At 47.9% G+C, this 14445-nt stretch overlaps 5 protein-coding genes across 6 annotated transcripts; 2 read left to right on the top strand and 3 right to left on the bottom strand.

Annotated features, from left to right (window-relative positions):
• Window positions 1-4: 4 nt before the first annotated feature.
• Window positions 5-768, top strand: E1B28_005065 (uncharacterized protein; the record flags this gene model as incomplete). The annotated part of the gene is made up of 2 exons (XM_043149607.1): window positions 5-160; window positions 223-768. The coding sequence occupies 2 exons, from the start codon at window positions 5-7 to the stop codon at window positions 766-768; spliced, it is 702 nt and encodes a 233-aa protein (XP_043014214.1).
• A 559-nt stretch (window positions 769-1327) lies between these two features.
• On the top strand, window positions 1328-3253 carry E1B28_005064 (uncharacterized protein). 2 transcript variants are annotated; one of them, XM_043149605.1, is made up of 7 exons: window positions 1328-1825; window positions 1880-2129; window positions 2185-2283; window positions 2342-2711; window positions 2777-2911; window positions 2969-3032; window positions 3092-3253. In XM_043149605.1, exons 1-7 carry the CDS (start codon window positions 1386-1388, stop codon window positions 3189-3191), a joined length of 1458 nt encoding a protein of 485 aa, XP_043014212.1. In that variant the 5' UTR covers window positions 1328-1385; the 3' UTR covers window positions 3192-3253. The 2 variants fall into 2 exon arrangements, with proteins under 2 accessions (XP_043014212.1, XP_043014213.1); XM_043149606.1 differs by having other exon boundaries at window positions 2342-2911.
• Window positions 3254-3683: 430 nt separating this feature from the next.
• Window positions 3684-5214, bottom strand: E1B28_005063 (uncharacterized protein; the record flags this gene model as incomplete). The annotated part of the gene is made up of 6 exons (XM_043149604.1): window positions 3684-3748; window positions 3814-3922; window positions 3987-4604; window positions 4659-4865; window positions 4924-4952; window positions 5007-5214. 6 exons carry the CDS (start codon window positions 5212-5214, stop codon window positions 3684-3686), a joined length of 1236 nt encoding a protein of 411 aa, XP_043014211.1.
• Window positions 5215-6018: 804 nt separating this feature from the next.
• On the bottom strand, window positions 6019-7508 carry E1B28_005062 (uncharacterized protein; the record flags this gene model as incomplete). Its single annotated transcript, XM_043149603.1, has 7 exons — window positions 6019-6114; window positions 6182-6549; window positions 6609-6696; window positions 6774-6833; window positions 6892-6990; window positions 7060-7142; window positions 7211-7508. 7 exons carry the CDS (start codon window positions 7506-7508, stop codon window positions 6064-6066), a joined length of 1047 nt encoding a protein of 348 aa, XP_043014210.1. The 3' UTR covers window positions 6019-6063.
• A 2004-nt stretch (window positions 7509-9512) lies between these two features.
• On the bottom strand, window positions 9513-12933 carry E1B28_005061 (uncharacterized protein). The gene is made up of 3 exons (XM_043160736.1): window positions 11858-12933; window positions 11004-11793; window positions 9513-10943 (listed from the first exon to the last, which is right to left on the bottom strand). Exons 1-3 carry the CDS (start codon window positions 12873-12875, stop codon window positions 10058-10060), a joined length of 2694 nt encoding a protein of 897 aa, XP_043014209.1. The 5' UTR covers window positions 12876-12933; the 3' UTR covers window positions 9513-10057.
• Between the last annotated feature and the right edge of the window lie 1512 nt (window positions 12934-14445).

Raw genomic sequence — 14445 nt, 5'->3', positions numbered from 1 at the left:
CACCATGTCGCTCTTCAAAATCCCTCTATTACTCTTGAATGCCGGGGGTCTTCTAGTGTCGCACGCATTCTCGTTTCCGCCTCCTCCGGTGGTCGAAGTGCGATATCCCAGAAGAAAGTCCGAGCGATTCTTGCACGCGGCCCTTCCAGCCATTACACTGGTATGTCTTGCGCACCTTTTGTGTTTTGTGTTTTGTCATCGGTTAAGCGAATCCTTTCGCAGTTCACGCCGGCCATCTTCTTGTTGGAAACCATCGTCATCGTTCTCAACCAAATCAGAGGACCACCCCGTCGACTGGCCTCCGTCCTGATACTTTCTAGCACCCCCGAAAGCCTCCACACCAGCACTGCCTTCGTCTTGGGCACTCTGATCATATGTATGGCAGCTATACTGCGCTACGCATGCCAGAAAGACTTGGGTCGCCTTTACACTAATGAACTCACCATCCGGACGAACCACAAACTCATCGTGAATGGGCGGTACAGCTTCGTTCGTCACCCAGGCTATACCTCGTGGTTAATTACCGAACTCGGGTTGCTCATAGTCTTCTCAGCACGAGGATCGTGGATCACTGAAAGTGGGGTTTTGGATATGGGGATTGGGAAGACTGTAGCGGGGCTCTATCTGTTGGTTTTTGCGATGGCTGATACGTTATTGTTGGTGAAAAGAATACCGAGGGAAGAAGGATTGTTGAAGAAGGAGTTTGGGAAAGATTGGAGTGATTATAAGAGACGGGTACCTTGGAAGCTGATTCCCGGAGGGTATTAACACAAGGTTGAGGTCGCGCTATAAGTTATATGAATTGTTCGTACCATTACGATTTCATACGGTGGATTGACTTGTACAATATACATAAGGCCTCATTGCGACTTTTACGGATCTGACTCTGACATGACACGATCTTCGTATTCGTATGTGGAGATCTAGCTCTTCTGTTGTTCTTTTATGCACTCATTTACACTATGCTGAGCAAGGGTCATTTATCAGGCCCGCCCTATCACGTCTCGTCTAACAGGAGAAATATATCGCGTGAATTGTAACTCAAGTACGGCTTGGAGAATATCATCGGTTCTATTCAGAAGATTACCACCGCGAGGGCAGTCCAGACTCCAGACCCGGTTCCTCACCGATACCGTCTTTCCTTGAACCTTTTGTTTTTCTTCTTACGAATCGCTATTTAAATTGCTTGGACAACTACACTGAGCAGATATTTTGTCAGATCTGTGCTCGTCGATGCGGTCGAAACAGTTTTCTGTCGATTCCCAAGCTTTATTCGCATGGCCAAATGAAAAGAGTCGCATCACGATCTTCTTCCCACGAGCCTTTCATTTTCTCCAGCATCATGCATTCAAGAAGCACGTTTCGCTCCCACTCAACGTTACTCAATGCCGCCATTCACATCTCTCTTCATCAATGGGCAAGAAGGCCCCTCAAGCACTGGTCACCAATTTGAGGTCCGCAATCCTCTATCTGGCGAGGTAGTGGGTACCGCTGCTTCAGCGACCAGCGAAGATTGTAAAGCTGCGATCGACTCTGCGTCCAACGCATTCAAGCTATGGTCACAAACCAGCCTTGCGACTCGTCGGGATCTTCTTTTACGAGCAGCCGATCTCGTAGCTGCAGAAAAATACAAAACCAAGATTATACAGAGCGTTAAAGAAGAAACGGGGGCATCGGATACGATGGGGATGTTCAATTGGGGGACGACCGCAGCATTTTTGAAGGCTTCTGCGACGCTTGTCAGAGATTTAAGAGGGGAGAGGTTTAATTCTGATCGGAGCCCGGGAACAGTGGTGTGGACCGAGAAGAGACCATTGGGCGTGATGTGCGTTCAAGCTGCAATTCCTACCATCGTTTTTCTAACTTTCTTAATTCACAGTTTTACTCAATCCCCTTGGAACGCACCGATCCCTCTCACCCTCCGTGCTGTCCTCGTTCCTATTCTATGCGGTAACACCGTCGTATTCAGGCCATCTGAGCTAAGTCCTCGAAGTTGTTCGATCATTTGTGAACTGTTCAAAGAGGCTGGATTGCCCGATGGCGTCTTCAATTTCGTATCCATCTCTCGGGAAGATACGCCACGATTGACTGCAGAAATTATTGCCCATCCTTCAGTAAGGAAGATTACGGTGAGTTGCACTTCGTTCATATCGTACGTGTTGTTTTAAGCATTTGGCTATTAAGTTCACAGGAAGCGATCGGGTGGGAAGGATTATTGCCATGGAAGCTGCTAAACATCTTAAACCGTGCGTTTTGGAACTAGGTGGAAAAGCTCCTGCAGTGGTAAAACTTGTGTTTCTACATTTTTGGGTTTCATTGATCATCTCATATCCCTCTGCAGGTTCTGAACGACGCCAACGTCCAAGAAGCAGCAAAAGCCATTGTCACCGGTGCCATGCTCCACTCCGGCCAGATATGCATGTCTACCGAACGTGTTATTGTACAAAGCGAAATTGGGGAAGCCCTCACGGAAGCAATCATCAACCTTACCAAGAAACTGAAAGCCGGAGATCCTAAAAAGGAAAAACTGGGACCACTTTTCTCTGAAGACCACGCCGAGGGCGTGTTGAACCTATTACGCGAATCGCAAATGGGAGGAGCTCAAATACTGTTTGGGAATGTCTCCAGGCAGGGGGCCGTCGTGGGACCACATGTGGTGACGGAGGTGAAACCTGGGATGAGATTGTGGGACCGGGAGTCGTTCGGGCCGGGTAAGCAGTTTAACCCGTTCGTTTATACTCCCGGTACTCCCGGATGCTCACCCTTGTATATTTAGTGGTCGTCCTTTCCATCGTCGAAACTATTGACGAAGCTGTGGAACTCGCGAATGCTTCGGATTACTCATTGACCTCTTCACTCTGGACGTCCGATCTCTACAAGGCTCACGAAGTTGCGTTGAGGATCAATGCGGGTAAAAATTGAGCTTCCTTTTCTATACGTATAGTCCTCACTTTTTGGGTGAATGCAGGGTACACGAATATCAATGGAAGTACGATCCATTCTGAACCGACCGTCGGACTAATTGGCTTAGGGTTCGTCGAATCCCCAACTCTCTTCCACTCAACTGCTGATGCTCGGTCTATATATCTAGCGGCTCTTCGGGTTATGGTCGTTTCGGAGTGGACGACTTCACTTACGAAAAATCGGTGGTGGTTCATCCGGTGGGACAGCCGTCATTATTGTTCGATTGAAGTTTGTATTCTTGCAACGATGTAAGGTATAATACAACAAGGATATCATGGATACGATGGAGATAATACATACAACAAAGTATCCCTCTTTTCGAAAGAAGACTAGTGAGTCCTTATGTGAGTGTCAACTGCGGTTCGACAGGACGTGTGCATGGAGATGCCCTGGGTATGTGGGTAGATAATGATCGCGGAATTGAATATCCTTCTCCCTGATTGACAGTAAATTAATGAAATTTTTCGCACAACCACGAAAACTCACGTCGTGTTGTGCACTTTCATGTCCAGTTTCCGGAACACATGTCCAAAAATAAGATATAGCTCACCCCACGCCAGACTATTTTTCACCGACGTTAGTGTCTGTTATTATAACCACAGGTTGAAGTAAAATTAACGAACTTGATCCCGAGGCACATTCGTGGTCCCCTAGAGAATGCGACCAAATACTGCTCAAGCGCATCTGAGTTCGGGTCCAGCCAACGTTCCGGCAGGAACTCAGATGGATTCGGAAATATCATCGGATTCATATGGATAAAGTAAGAACTGCACGATACGACGGTCTGACAGGAGGTGTGTTTGAAACGTCAAGATTACAGTATTTCAAAGTAAGGGCAGGCACTCACACCGAGTGGAATTGAAGTTCCCATCACAAAAGACCCTGGTCGTTCTACGAGCCGGGGAAGGGCAGACGTGATCCCAATTGACAGGCGTAGGGATTCCTTGATGACGGCAGTCTATTAATTGTATCAACAATTTTACATCAGTACAGAGGTTGTCATATTTACAACTTGGACATACCAGATAGGGCAGCTTCTCCAGTTTCTCGTAATTTGGAGGTCCTTCGGATACCGACCATGCTTCGTCCAATTCCCTTCTTAGCGCTGCCTGAACCCTAGGCTTTGTCAAGATATGATATGTCCCTACCATACAAGTATTGGCGGTGGTATCGGAAGCAGCGATTTGGAGACTGAGGGCCTCGTCAAGCAGTTGTTGACGGGGAATGACCCAAGATGTTTTGCCGTCGGACTTCTCATCCAGGAAAACGTCGAAAATAACTTTGTGTCCTAGTCCATCAATAGAGGGATGTTCCTGGGCCAACCTTTCCAGTTGTTCAGCGAGATACTTTTGTTGTTCGAGCATGGGAACTGCGCTAGGGAACAGCCAACGAACGACAAATTCGGGAAGTTGGTCGAGGTTCGGAAGGGGGAGATACTTGGAGAACCAGATGTTCTTGAGTAATTCCCGAATCGTTGACAACATCGGGTGCTGGAAGTCGGGGTAATCTAGGGTGTTGAGTTCTTGAGCGAAGAGGTAGGACGTGATCGCGTCGAGTGTTGTGGCGCGGTATGCATATGTCAGGTTAACTGGGCGACCACAGGCTGCATAAGAGCAAAGTATCCGAGTGAGTTTGTCAACCTGAATTCGACTCGTCAGAATTTAACGGCGGGATGCCCCCGAAGTATGATTGACCTTTTCTTGAACGATGTGCTCAAGTCGCAGGACTGCCCTTCGTGAAAAGTATGAACCAATTCTACTCCGTCTCCTTGAAGCCTCTTTAGGATCAACAATCGTGGTCAAAGCCTGAGCTTCCGGCTTGGCAAGGGTCCTATAGAACCCATGATACTTTGGATGCTTGCTCATGATTTCTTCATATGCAGCTGGTTCACTAAAGTCGACCTGTTCAAAGTCCTCGGCGTGAACAGATCGAATCTCGGGAATAATTAATTCAAAATACCTCGGTTGGACTGACTCTCACGATGGGACCTGAGAAACCTGGAGTAAGTTTTGATGATCTGAATTTGGAGGAAGGTCGCGTACCATAACGTGCATGAAGCACCTCAAGGTTCTCAACCCATCCTCCATCGCAAAGGAGCTCGTAGTATGCCCTATAATAGTGAGTAAGAGCGGCAAGTGGTGGGCCAGGGAATCTTCGTAGCGGATGAAAGGCGAGTCGGTAAACCAGCTGGAAAACTTGATAAAGCAGAACTGTGACAACAAGTCCGATGAAGAAAAAGGCGGTGTTCATGGCAGTAACAAGCTACCCAAGGGCAAAAATGAAAGTCTATACCGCGACTCTTAGAGGCTAAATAGGAACAACGTTCAAGGTTCAACTTCCGGTACCATCTGGCATCTAAGGTTCGGAGTTGACCTGCTGACCTACCCACCTATGATGACGTCGATATCTAGCCCTTCAATTCAACTGAAACCAAGTGGCAAGGACAGTGGCATGGCAAGGACTAAGGTGCAGTGGCGCCGAAACGTCTTGCCCTGGCTCTGGCATATTGTTGTTGGGAAAGGTGTTCGAGGTACGCGAAGATCGGTAAACGCACACGTGGTCGTTGGATCTTCTCGGCTTCTCGGCTGGTCCAGTTCGGACAAAATGTTATTCAAATTCCTTCCTTACAGCGTTTTAGAGAAAAGCTTATTCTTTGTTAGTTGGAAAAAGACTATTGGTTGCCTATCCGCAACAACTCTGTCAATCCATTTATCCACTCGGCAGTGCTTGCAGCCAACTTTGTGGCCCCGGGGCCGTATCATTACGGACCCACGGTAAGAAAGCCACTAGAGTAAGTACAAACTTCTTCCTTCGGAGGCGCTTGGGCATGGGTCTCATGCAAGTCTCATGGTGGCCTCGTGTACGGTGTACAAAATTAGAAGGTGAATATTTTTACCCGGAGAAACTGGCCCAGGCATTAACAAAATTTTATGGGGATCAGAATTTCCCCTCATTTCTCTTCCGGATGTAGGTCTGGCATCTGGCCTATTACTGGCAGGCTGCAGGCGCCGGAAGAGTTCCGATTGGAATATGTATACAAGTGATCGTCGCAGTGCGGAATACTGTCTGAGTTCCGGTCAAAACAGCTAAAAATGCATTTCAAACTGAGAAGTCGTCCTTCTTTGTCTGTTCTTGAAAATCTACGTTTGACTAATATTGAAGGTATGATGAGAATCTATAATTAACTTCGCTTCTGAGGTGACGGACGTTCACGTACCGTGAGTTCACCAAGTTGAATGGAATGTGTGCGAACGTTTGAGCGCTGGGTTGTCCTTGAACCATCAGCAACGTCAACATCAATCTCATGTTTGACCCCGACACTGAGCTGGGGATGATACGTCTGCAATCGTTTTGGCCGAGCCCGAGACAGCGACTCCAAACCCAAATGCCCTTGTGAGGTTATCGACATCTCCCCCTCCCCAATCGACGTTGATGACTGCCCTCGTCCACCTACGATTTTGACTCTGCTATTGAAGATCACCATCATCGAATTGGAATAAAGCTTGGCCAGTGTCAGAGCAGGAGTTACGTGATAAGGGAACTCGGAGGAGAGAAAGAGGATGAGGTCTACTGTTGCTATTGTGGCTACAAAGGAGTACAGCTAAGTCGGAGAAGGACAGGTGGTAGAGATGTGGAATACTCACCAGTCAAACTCCCCGTCTCCATAGTCAATCGGAGGACACGCCTAACAAGATCCCTGGTATCGCGGAAGCTCGTATCGTATCTGGATAGCTGCAACGTGTGGCACGATCAGAACGGGTCGGAAATGATCTTTCGGAAGGCACTCTGTAATCGGAAAGTAAACGCACAACGTAGGTCATTGAAACTGCTATCACGATGTCACACGCTGCACTCCCTCCTAGCCAGAACTGTATAAGAAACCTAAGATCTTGCTGGTACCAAGACAAAATAGACAACATATCTTACCGATACCGCGATAAAATTTCCTCGAACCTGTGAGAAAACGCTAACGGCTTTATCCATCGCTGCTGTAGTGACGGCACCCCCGAATTGCATGAGTGAGATCTGCCATGCAGACGAAGTATTCAGTCACCAGAAACAAGCCACGACATAGATGTCAGTCAGGGAACTTACCACCACAATAATGCCTGTTAACAGTTTTGACTTGGATAACAAAAAAATTCTATAAGCAAAGAACGTTTGCACCACAAACGCAACTGAGTTTCAGGTGAATGTTCACTTAGTAACCATTCGGTCCTTTAAAGCCACCATTATTTATACTCACCTGCCCCATCAATGACACAACAATCAAACCAAAGTAAATTGAGCTCATTCAACGCCGCCGGTCGCCCGAACCCATAGACAAAATTCTGGAACGCATCGTAGGTGATCATGAAAAGTTGCATCGTTTCGACGAGATATACGCCGTAAACTATAGCTTTAACCGCGGTACGGTCGTCTGGGAAGGCTATGTAATAAACGTACATCTGGACTGTGAGGACACCGTACAGTCCGTAATTGAGGAGGTATCCCAGCAAAAAGGGACCAGCGGATTTGAGAGTGTCCGGGGATGTTGTGGACATGGCGCCTGCAATGAGAAATACGAGGGAAAGGTGAGCCAGGGAAAGATTCACAGGTCCGAGGCAAGGGATGATCTTATATTCTTTTCCAGCTTCAGAGTTCGGTGTCATGCAGATTTTCCCGCAAGTGTCCTTCCAATGAACCATACACGAATGTTGTGATGCAAGTTGTAACGCCCTCGATACAGGCTGAGCTCCAAGAGACCGATTACTCTGGCTATCTCGTTGACGCGAAAACTCTCCGATGAGCAATGTGGAATCGAGTGACACTTGATTGCAAGGTCTAAGAATGGCTAAATTAAGCAGGAAACCCTCCCATGACAGACAGCTTTAGCACGTACCATGATGGAGGGTGATATGATTATCGGACGTAGAGCGGAGCGAGAACAAGACCACTTCCGTTATTACCGAGTTCACTTACCAGTGATTAGAATGATAGAATTGTCAATCATCTCTCGATGAAGATACCCGCTCTCCCATCACAGTTCAGCCTTGATAATCTCAAGGCTCTTCCCAGGTCTTCGATCAACGGCGTCACCTCCGGTTGATGTGGCAAAACTTTTGCCGTATGAGTGCAAAAACGTCCTCAAAGTCTAACATGGTAAAGTTCAGCGGTAGTTCGAAGGCGATTCCTCAGAATGTGTTTCAGCGCATTAGCGACAACGGCCGCTTCGCGATATGGACACACAAGCTAAGCAAAAACACGAACCTTTTCTACATTTCCATCCCCGAGTCTTTGGATTATGTGCTGTTAACGGGCAGTGGCAATAGCCTGAGAACGTGAGAATCGTCATGGCAAGAAAAGTTCCACACTCACTGAAAGTTTGACCGGCGTTTTCTTGAATGATTGATAGGGCGACTCCACGCTGATGACCAAACTAGTTGGAGTCATTCTCTCAAAAAGACCTCCAACGACCTCCCTGCCAAGTATCCAAAATCATCCGCTACAGCTTGAACGTGTTTGAAGCCTAGTGGACGGCGAGTCGCGAGATTTCGCACAAGGAAGGCCACAGAGAGCTGACTATTAGTCGAGGGTGACACTAGGCGACTACTCATCAATATGATGGTATCGCTCAAGTATCGCTACCAGTGTATAGGCTCTCGTAGCGCATCGTCCTTTGGCGTATCGGACGGTTACTGATATTCGTGAATTTATCAGATTTACTCCCGTGATTCCAGTGCATATCAAGGTCATTTATCCCAAGAAGACAGGAATTGAGCGCCACTGCTGTTTCTCCGCTCCTGCAGCCTAAGATGTTACTACAGCGACGACCTGTCTGCATCCCGAGGTTGAACGGTGTTCTGTTTTTCTGACTTCATCATCATAAGCTGTACCTCTGACTGGAAGCCCAAAGAGAGAACAACCATATTACTGCCGGTCTTGCGGGTTTTGTGTAATATCTGCTGATGCACAGGCCTAGGGACGGTGCCGTTTTGCGACGAGCGTTTTAACGACGCGATCGACGGAGACGGAAAAACACAAAGATCAGCAAATCACATGCACACGTGGCCTCGGCTTTATTCGGCTTTTCCCGGCTGGTGGCGGAAATTCCTTCTGCTATCTAGTTTATTTAAAGTGTTTACAGCTCTGGACGCCTATACTCAACGATGTCTTCAATCCATTTCTCCATGCAAAGGGACGCAAGGCACAATAATAAGTATAATTTAGACCTCATCAGATGGACAGAGAGCATATTCAAGAACGTCCTCGGATGACCCGAGAAGACGGTCTTCTCCAAAAATCGACAAAGTGAGAAACGTGGAACCGTTATAACCCCCCCTCCCCCCCAGCTCTCGTATCAACCCCAACGTTTCCCTGCAACCGTTGTCAAGCTTCAAGTCCTCAAAGATACCGAACCTAAAGACAAGAAGTGGCGCTGATGGTGCTCGTCTAGTAAAGCCGCAGCGTCTCGGAAGTTCGGCTTTCTCCAACAGCCTAACTCCCGGGAGAGTTTACCGAGCCGAGCTAGGCTAAGGGGACACATCACGCTGGATCAATTCAATTTGGCCCAAAACTTTTGGCATTGCAAAAAAGAAACAACAAAATATCAATATCCTAAGTACTATATACATTGGCGTTGATTCACGTCGAGTATTCTGTTCAAACCCTCGACCTTTGACGGTAACTACTACATACTACTTACTACTCGGTATAAATAGACTACGTTTCGAGCGATACGAAGAAAAAGGAAGGTAAAAGAAGAAGAAAAAGAAAACAGTGGGGAGCGGCGAGACAAAAGAGGATTATCGAACGGAGAAGGGATAAAGTAGGTACGACCGATATTCTTTTATCTAGAGGCAGCCGAGGACGCGAGGAAGGAAGAGTGGGATGGGATGATGTAGACGTTGGAGAGATAGAGTGGAGTTGGATTTTTTGGCAGAGACGATAACCAAAAAAACAAACGAACACAGAGAGGTAGGAGAAAAGAACAAGGTAAAAAAAAAAAAAAGAAAAGGATAGTGATAAGGGTGACACCACCCCATAACCAAACGACCACATAGCGAGCACGAGCTAAAAAAGAAAAAGAAAAAAAAGAATTCGTCCACCCAATTCAATTCTTCTTCGCCAAACTCAACTGCTTCATCTTCTCCTCCAACCACTCTGTAGGATCACTAGCAGGAGCTGCATCCCTCCTAACCAACGAAGGCGAAGGTCCAAGTACAGGCGAAGCCAATCCAACTTCCTTCTTCACCACACTCTCCCTCGACATCTGATAACTCTTTCCATCATCCACATCCACAACCCTAACAACAGCTTTACCCTCCAACACCTTCCTAACCTTATCCGCATCCCACGATCTACCACCAACACCACCACCACCACTCCCAGGCGTAGAAGACTTCGTCGTGCTCGTGCTCCCAGAAAACGCATCCCAAAACGCACCACCAAGTTTGCCCAGCAAAGTCTGACTCGCAAGCGTCGCAGTAGCAGCATACATCATCTGCTGTTGTTGCTCCGCTGTCGTAGCGGACGAAGCCGAATGGGTTTGCCTCTTATTAGCCAATCCAGAACCAACACCAACACCATTACCCAAAAACCCAGTACCCAACATCTTAGAGAACGACAACGACGAGTAGTTCGGGGGTGTAGAAGTAGAAGCGGAAGAGGAGGAGGAAGGCAAGTTCGGTTTTTGACTTGACATGAAATAATGCGGTTTGAGCTGACTTGCCAAACTTCTGTTCGTGAGTTGCGCTTTGGGGTTAACAAGGTGAGGTGAGGTGAGGTAATGTGATGGGAGAGGCGGCGATGGTGATTGTGAGGGGAACGGTGCGAAAGGTGAGGGTGATGATATTCTGTCGGGGTGGTACTTCTTCTGCGGGATCGTAGGACTCTGGGTCGGTGGCAAGGGAGGAGGAGGTGGTGGTGTTTGTTTTGTAGCGCGAGTATTCGAAGGCTGATGTGAGGCAGCCATCTTCGTCCACAAGTGCATACGATATCTATAGGTAAGGAGAGATCAACATACACTCAAGAATCGCGTCAACCAAAAGATGACTCACGCGTCAATACTCTTCATCGTAAAGTTATTCTCCTCAACAAACCTCTCAAATTCAAGCGAACTTCCATTATGCTCTTCCTCTTCTTCATCAACACTTCCATTCATAGCAGGATTCATATTCTCCTGCAACCTCCTCTGATAATGATGGCTCGGCTCCTCATCTTCTTCCATCGAAGCCTGAGCCTGAGCAGCGAGCACATCCCTCACCCACTTACTCACATTGAGATCTTCCTGCTGTTGATGTCTCAATCCAGCACTAGAAATCTCAGGCATCAAAACAGTATGAACAGGAGTAACACCACCACCAAGTCCGAATCCATGTCCATAATTGCCACCACCAACACCGCCCCAGAAAGCAGCTTGCGAAGTGGATAAAGACACGTCCTTCTGGGTATTGGGCGTAACCAAGGGGAACGACGACGGCGACGACGACGATGTCGCGTTGGGCGATGATGCAGATGATGACGCAGCGGCAGCAGCAGCAGCTCGTGCCAGAATCTCGTCTGCAGCACTTCGTTCGGGCAACGGTGCAGGTGGCGGCAAGAAGTCTTCGAGAGTGACACCGTTCACGGCGTTAAGGTTGACGTCCATACCCTCGCCAGCACCCTTCACCATCCCATGTGCTTGAGGGGATGATTGAGTAGGACGGCCTTCGAGGAGAGCCTTCTTGAGGGCAGCGATCTCCTGACGTAAAGCGAAGTTCTCAGATTGCGTTGAACCCAGTTCAGAACGAATAGCCTGTAATACACGATCGCGTTCTGCAATATCAAGTTCGAGGGTGGATATGTATTCTGTCGGAAAGGATCGATTAGAATGGAGGAGAAATAGCGAAGTCAGAAAAAACAGTGAACGAACCCTTTCTCCTAACTCTGAAATTCCGGGCACTAATCTTATTCCTCAACTGTCTCTTTTCCTTACTCGACATCTTTTGAAAGACTTCGGGCGGTGGGCGCCAATCTGCAGGTAGATCATCCTCATCAATGTCGTTGTCCTTCTCGCTGGCAAAATTGCTCCCAGCACTCTTCTTTGCGGACAGGTTTTCTTTGTTCTTGGTGGCGGTGGCGGTAGATGTGGGTGTCGCAGTGGTGGAAGAGTGGGAAGGATGTGTAGAGGCGGCTTGTTTCTTCGTGATACCCCCACTTTGAACAGTACCCTTACGGGATTTACCATGCCCACCGACTTTAACTGGTGCGATCGTAATGGCGGGTTCTGGAGTAGAGGCTTTCTTCATCGATGGCATTTCAGACGATGACGCCTCGCCTTCATCGTCGGAGTCGTGTTTACCCGACTCGGTCGGTGAATCGACCAACTGAGGGTCAATAGCCATCTGGGAACTCGACGTCGACGTCGTGGCCGCTGCTGCAGATGCCATATTAACATCTGTTACGGGGTTGGATGCGCCACTCGTCAGTGCAGAGACGAGGTCGAATTCGGCTGGAGGTAAAAATAATGGGTTCATCGAGTTTAGATTACCGTTAGCCCCAAAAGATCCAGCTGATCCAGCTGATACACCTCCCATTCCAAGTCCCATACTCGAATCCATCTTCCAATCTTCATTCAGGAAGTTTAAAATCGAGTTCGGAGATCCCAATGCGTACGGATCGTCTGCATGGATTTCAGGGAAGGAGTTGTGAAGAGGTTGTTGGGGTGGCGTTGTCAAGAGTGAAATTGTAGGTGATGATGATCCCGACGAGGGAGATGTAGAGTGTTCGGGTGAGCCTGGAGTAGCACTAGTCATGCTGGTGCTGTTGAGGGCGGAGGATGAGGAAGGGCCAAAGAGTTCTGTATTGAGGAACTCTGAAAAATCTGATTCGTTTGTCGTGGTCATCGTGGGCAGCGGTGAGAAGAAAGCTAAGGGATTGTCTACGAGCATGGTTTTTTGAAGACGGAAAATGTGAAAGAGAGAGAAGCTGGTTGCTGGGGCGTGTCTGGCAGGCTGCGGTAACTTTCTCACGATGACCCCGAGGAACTGACGCGGCTCTCGAATTCGGCTTTCGGCTACAGGTAATCAGAATGACTAAATTTATTTTCTAGTTCTTTCCATGCCACGATCCCTTCCGAATAATCTCGTTACTGCAGGACTGAACGCTGAACCATGGAACATCCATCTCCATATGAGGGCCTCTAAGTAGCTGTTCAGGTCTCTTGGGTCTAGAAGCTCTGTTGGCGTAATGGACTGCCTCCGAATCATTGAATAGGTACCGCGGTTCTTTTACCCAGCTCACCCCTTCCATCTTTTCCAAGGTCTTTCATCACTATCTGGATCGATGTCAGCCAACGAGGAATCGATAGTCTCCTCAAATCGGTCAATTTCTTCGAAGGGAACCACTGGTGTAAGCTTTCCATTCGCTCTGAGCAATCACATCAATAATGATACTGATCCATCACCTCACCGACGTACGCGGTGGCTTGAAAACATGATGGGACATTGGATGATAGAGCGGGGCAAACGAAAAAAAGCTCTGGGTGGAGGCACCGATGGCGCCATGATTAAATTTGGATGTGGTATCGATGCCGTGGGGTGCGAGTACTAGTGGCGTCGAAGACAAATTCTCATATCGAGCCATTCCACTTCACTACTGACGTGATTCTCTTCCATGCATGGTTGGCCAGACTCCAGTCAATTGCGTCACCTCTGACATCCAGGACGACGCTAATGTGGTGTGGAAGCCAATTCCCTCACATTAGCCGTCCGAGATTACTTTCTAATCGACAATCTGATTGCCCTGGTTCTGGCTTTTGAACATGTACAAGTGTGTATTCTCGAATTATCGTCTAGGACAAAAAATCCATCCCCTACTGTCTAGAGGTTGCCGAGCTCAATCGACATGCCTAACGAAGTCGGTAAAAACAACACCGCATCTACCTCGAACCAAGAAGGCGCATGGTTACCATCTCAAATAGTCAAGACCACTTTCCCGTCCAAGATCACCAAAGTCGAGCGTGAACGTTTCTTTGTTCCCGATTGCAATTCGCAATCGACCATCACACTTCAGTCTTGGGGGCTAGGTTACGGCTTCAACGGCAACCACGACAACCCCTCTTACCCTTGTTAACTCGTCTCACTCTTTCCCTTGTTCCGAATAAAACCTCGCATAATGTATAAGTGCTGGTCGAGGTCACTCACATCAAAGCAAGAGTGGACTTGCTTGTATTTTATCGTGACGCTAACGATGTACGGAGCGTAAGTAGAAGAATCTGTTGATAAATCATAAAACTCCCCAGAGAACATCCTGAATGGAAAATGAAAGTGACCGTTCGAACGTAACCCCCCCGTCTTGAACGTGAAGGAACTCCATTCAAACCCGCCACTTGCACTCAATCGGATCCGTTCAAGGACGCTCGCATCGAACATCACTATTTGACGACACGATCGAAGTTTCTTCCTCGACGGTTCGACGATTTCGGTATTCCCTTTTTCAGGAATCACTGCACGCGGCTGC

This window comes from Marasmius oreades, chromosome 2 (assembly GCF_018924745.1).
Source record: "Marasmius oreades isolate 03SP1 chromosome 2, whole genome shotgun sequence".
Lineage (NCBI taxonomy): Eukaryota > Fungi > Basidiomycota > Agaricomycetes > Agaricales > Marasmiaceae > Marasmius > Marasmius oreades.
The sequence above is the reverse complement of the archived record's forward strand: the minus strand, read 5'-3'. Positions and strand labels throughout refer to the sequence as shown.

Bases quoted from the DNA above. Each gene is read 5' to 3' on its own strand.
- E1B28_005061 (XM_043160736.1), bottom strand. From the start codon at position 12,875: ATGCTCGTAGACAATCCCTTAGCTTTCTTCTCACCGCTGCCCACGATG. The intron at 11,794-11,857 runs GTTCGTTCACTG...CCTTTCCGACAG, and splicing joins TTTCAGAGTTAGGAGAAAGG to AATACATATCCACCCTCGAA. The intron at 10,944-11,003 runs GTGAGTCATCTT...CCTTACCTATAG, and splicing joins ACGATGAAGAGTATTGACGC to ATATCGTATGCACTTGTGGA.
- E1B28_005064 (XM_043149605.1), top strand. From the start codon at position 1,386: ATGCCGCCATTCACATCTCTCTTCATCAATGGGCAAGAAGGCCCCTCA. The intron at 2,284-2,341 runs GTAAAACTTGTG...ATCCCTCTGCAG, and splicing joins GTGGAAAAGCTCCTGCAGTG to GTTCTGAACGACGCCAACGT. The intron at 3,033-3,091 runs GTTCGTCGAATC...CTATATATCTAG, and splicing joins GTCGGACTAATTGGCTTAGG to CGGCTCTTCGGGTTATGGTC.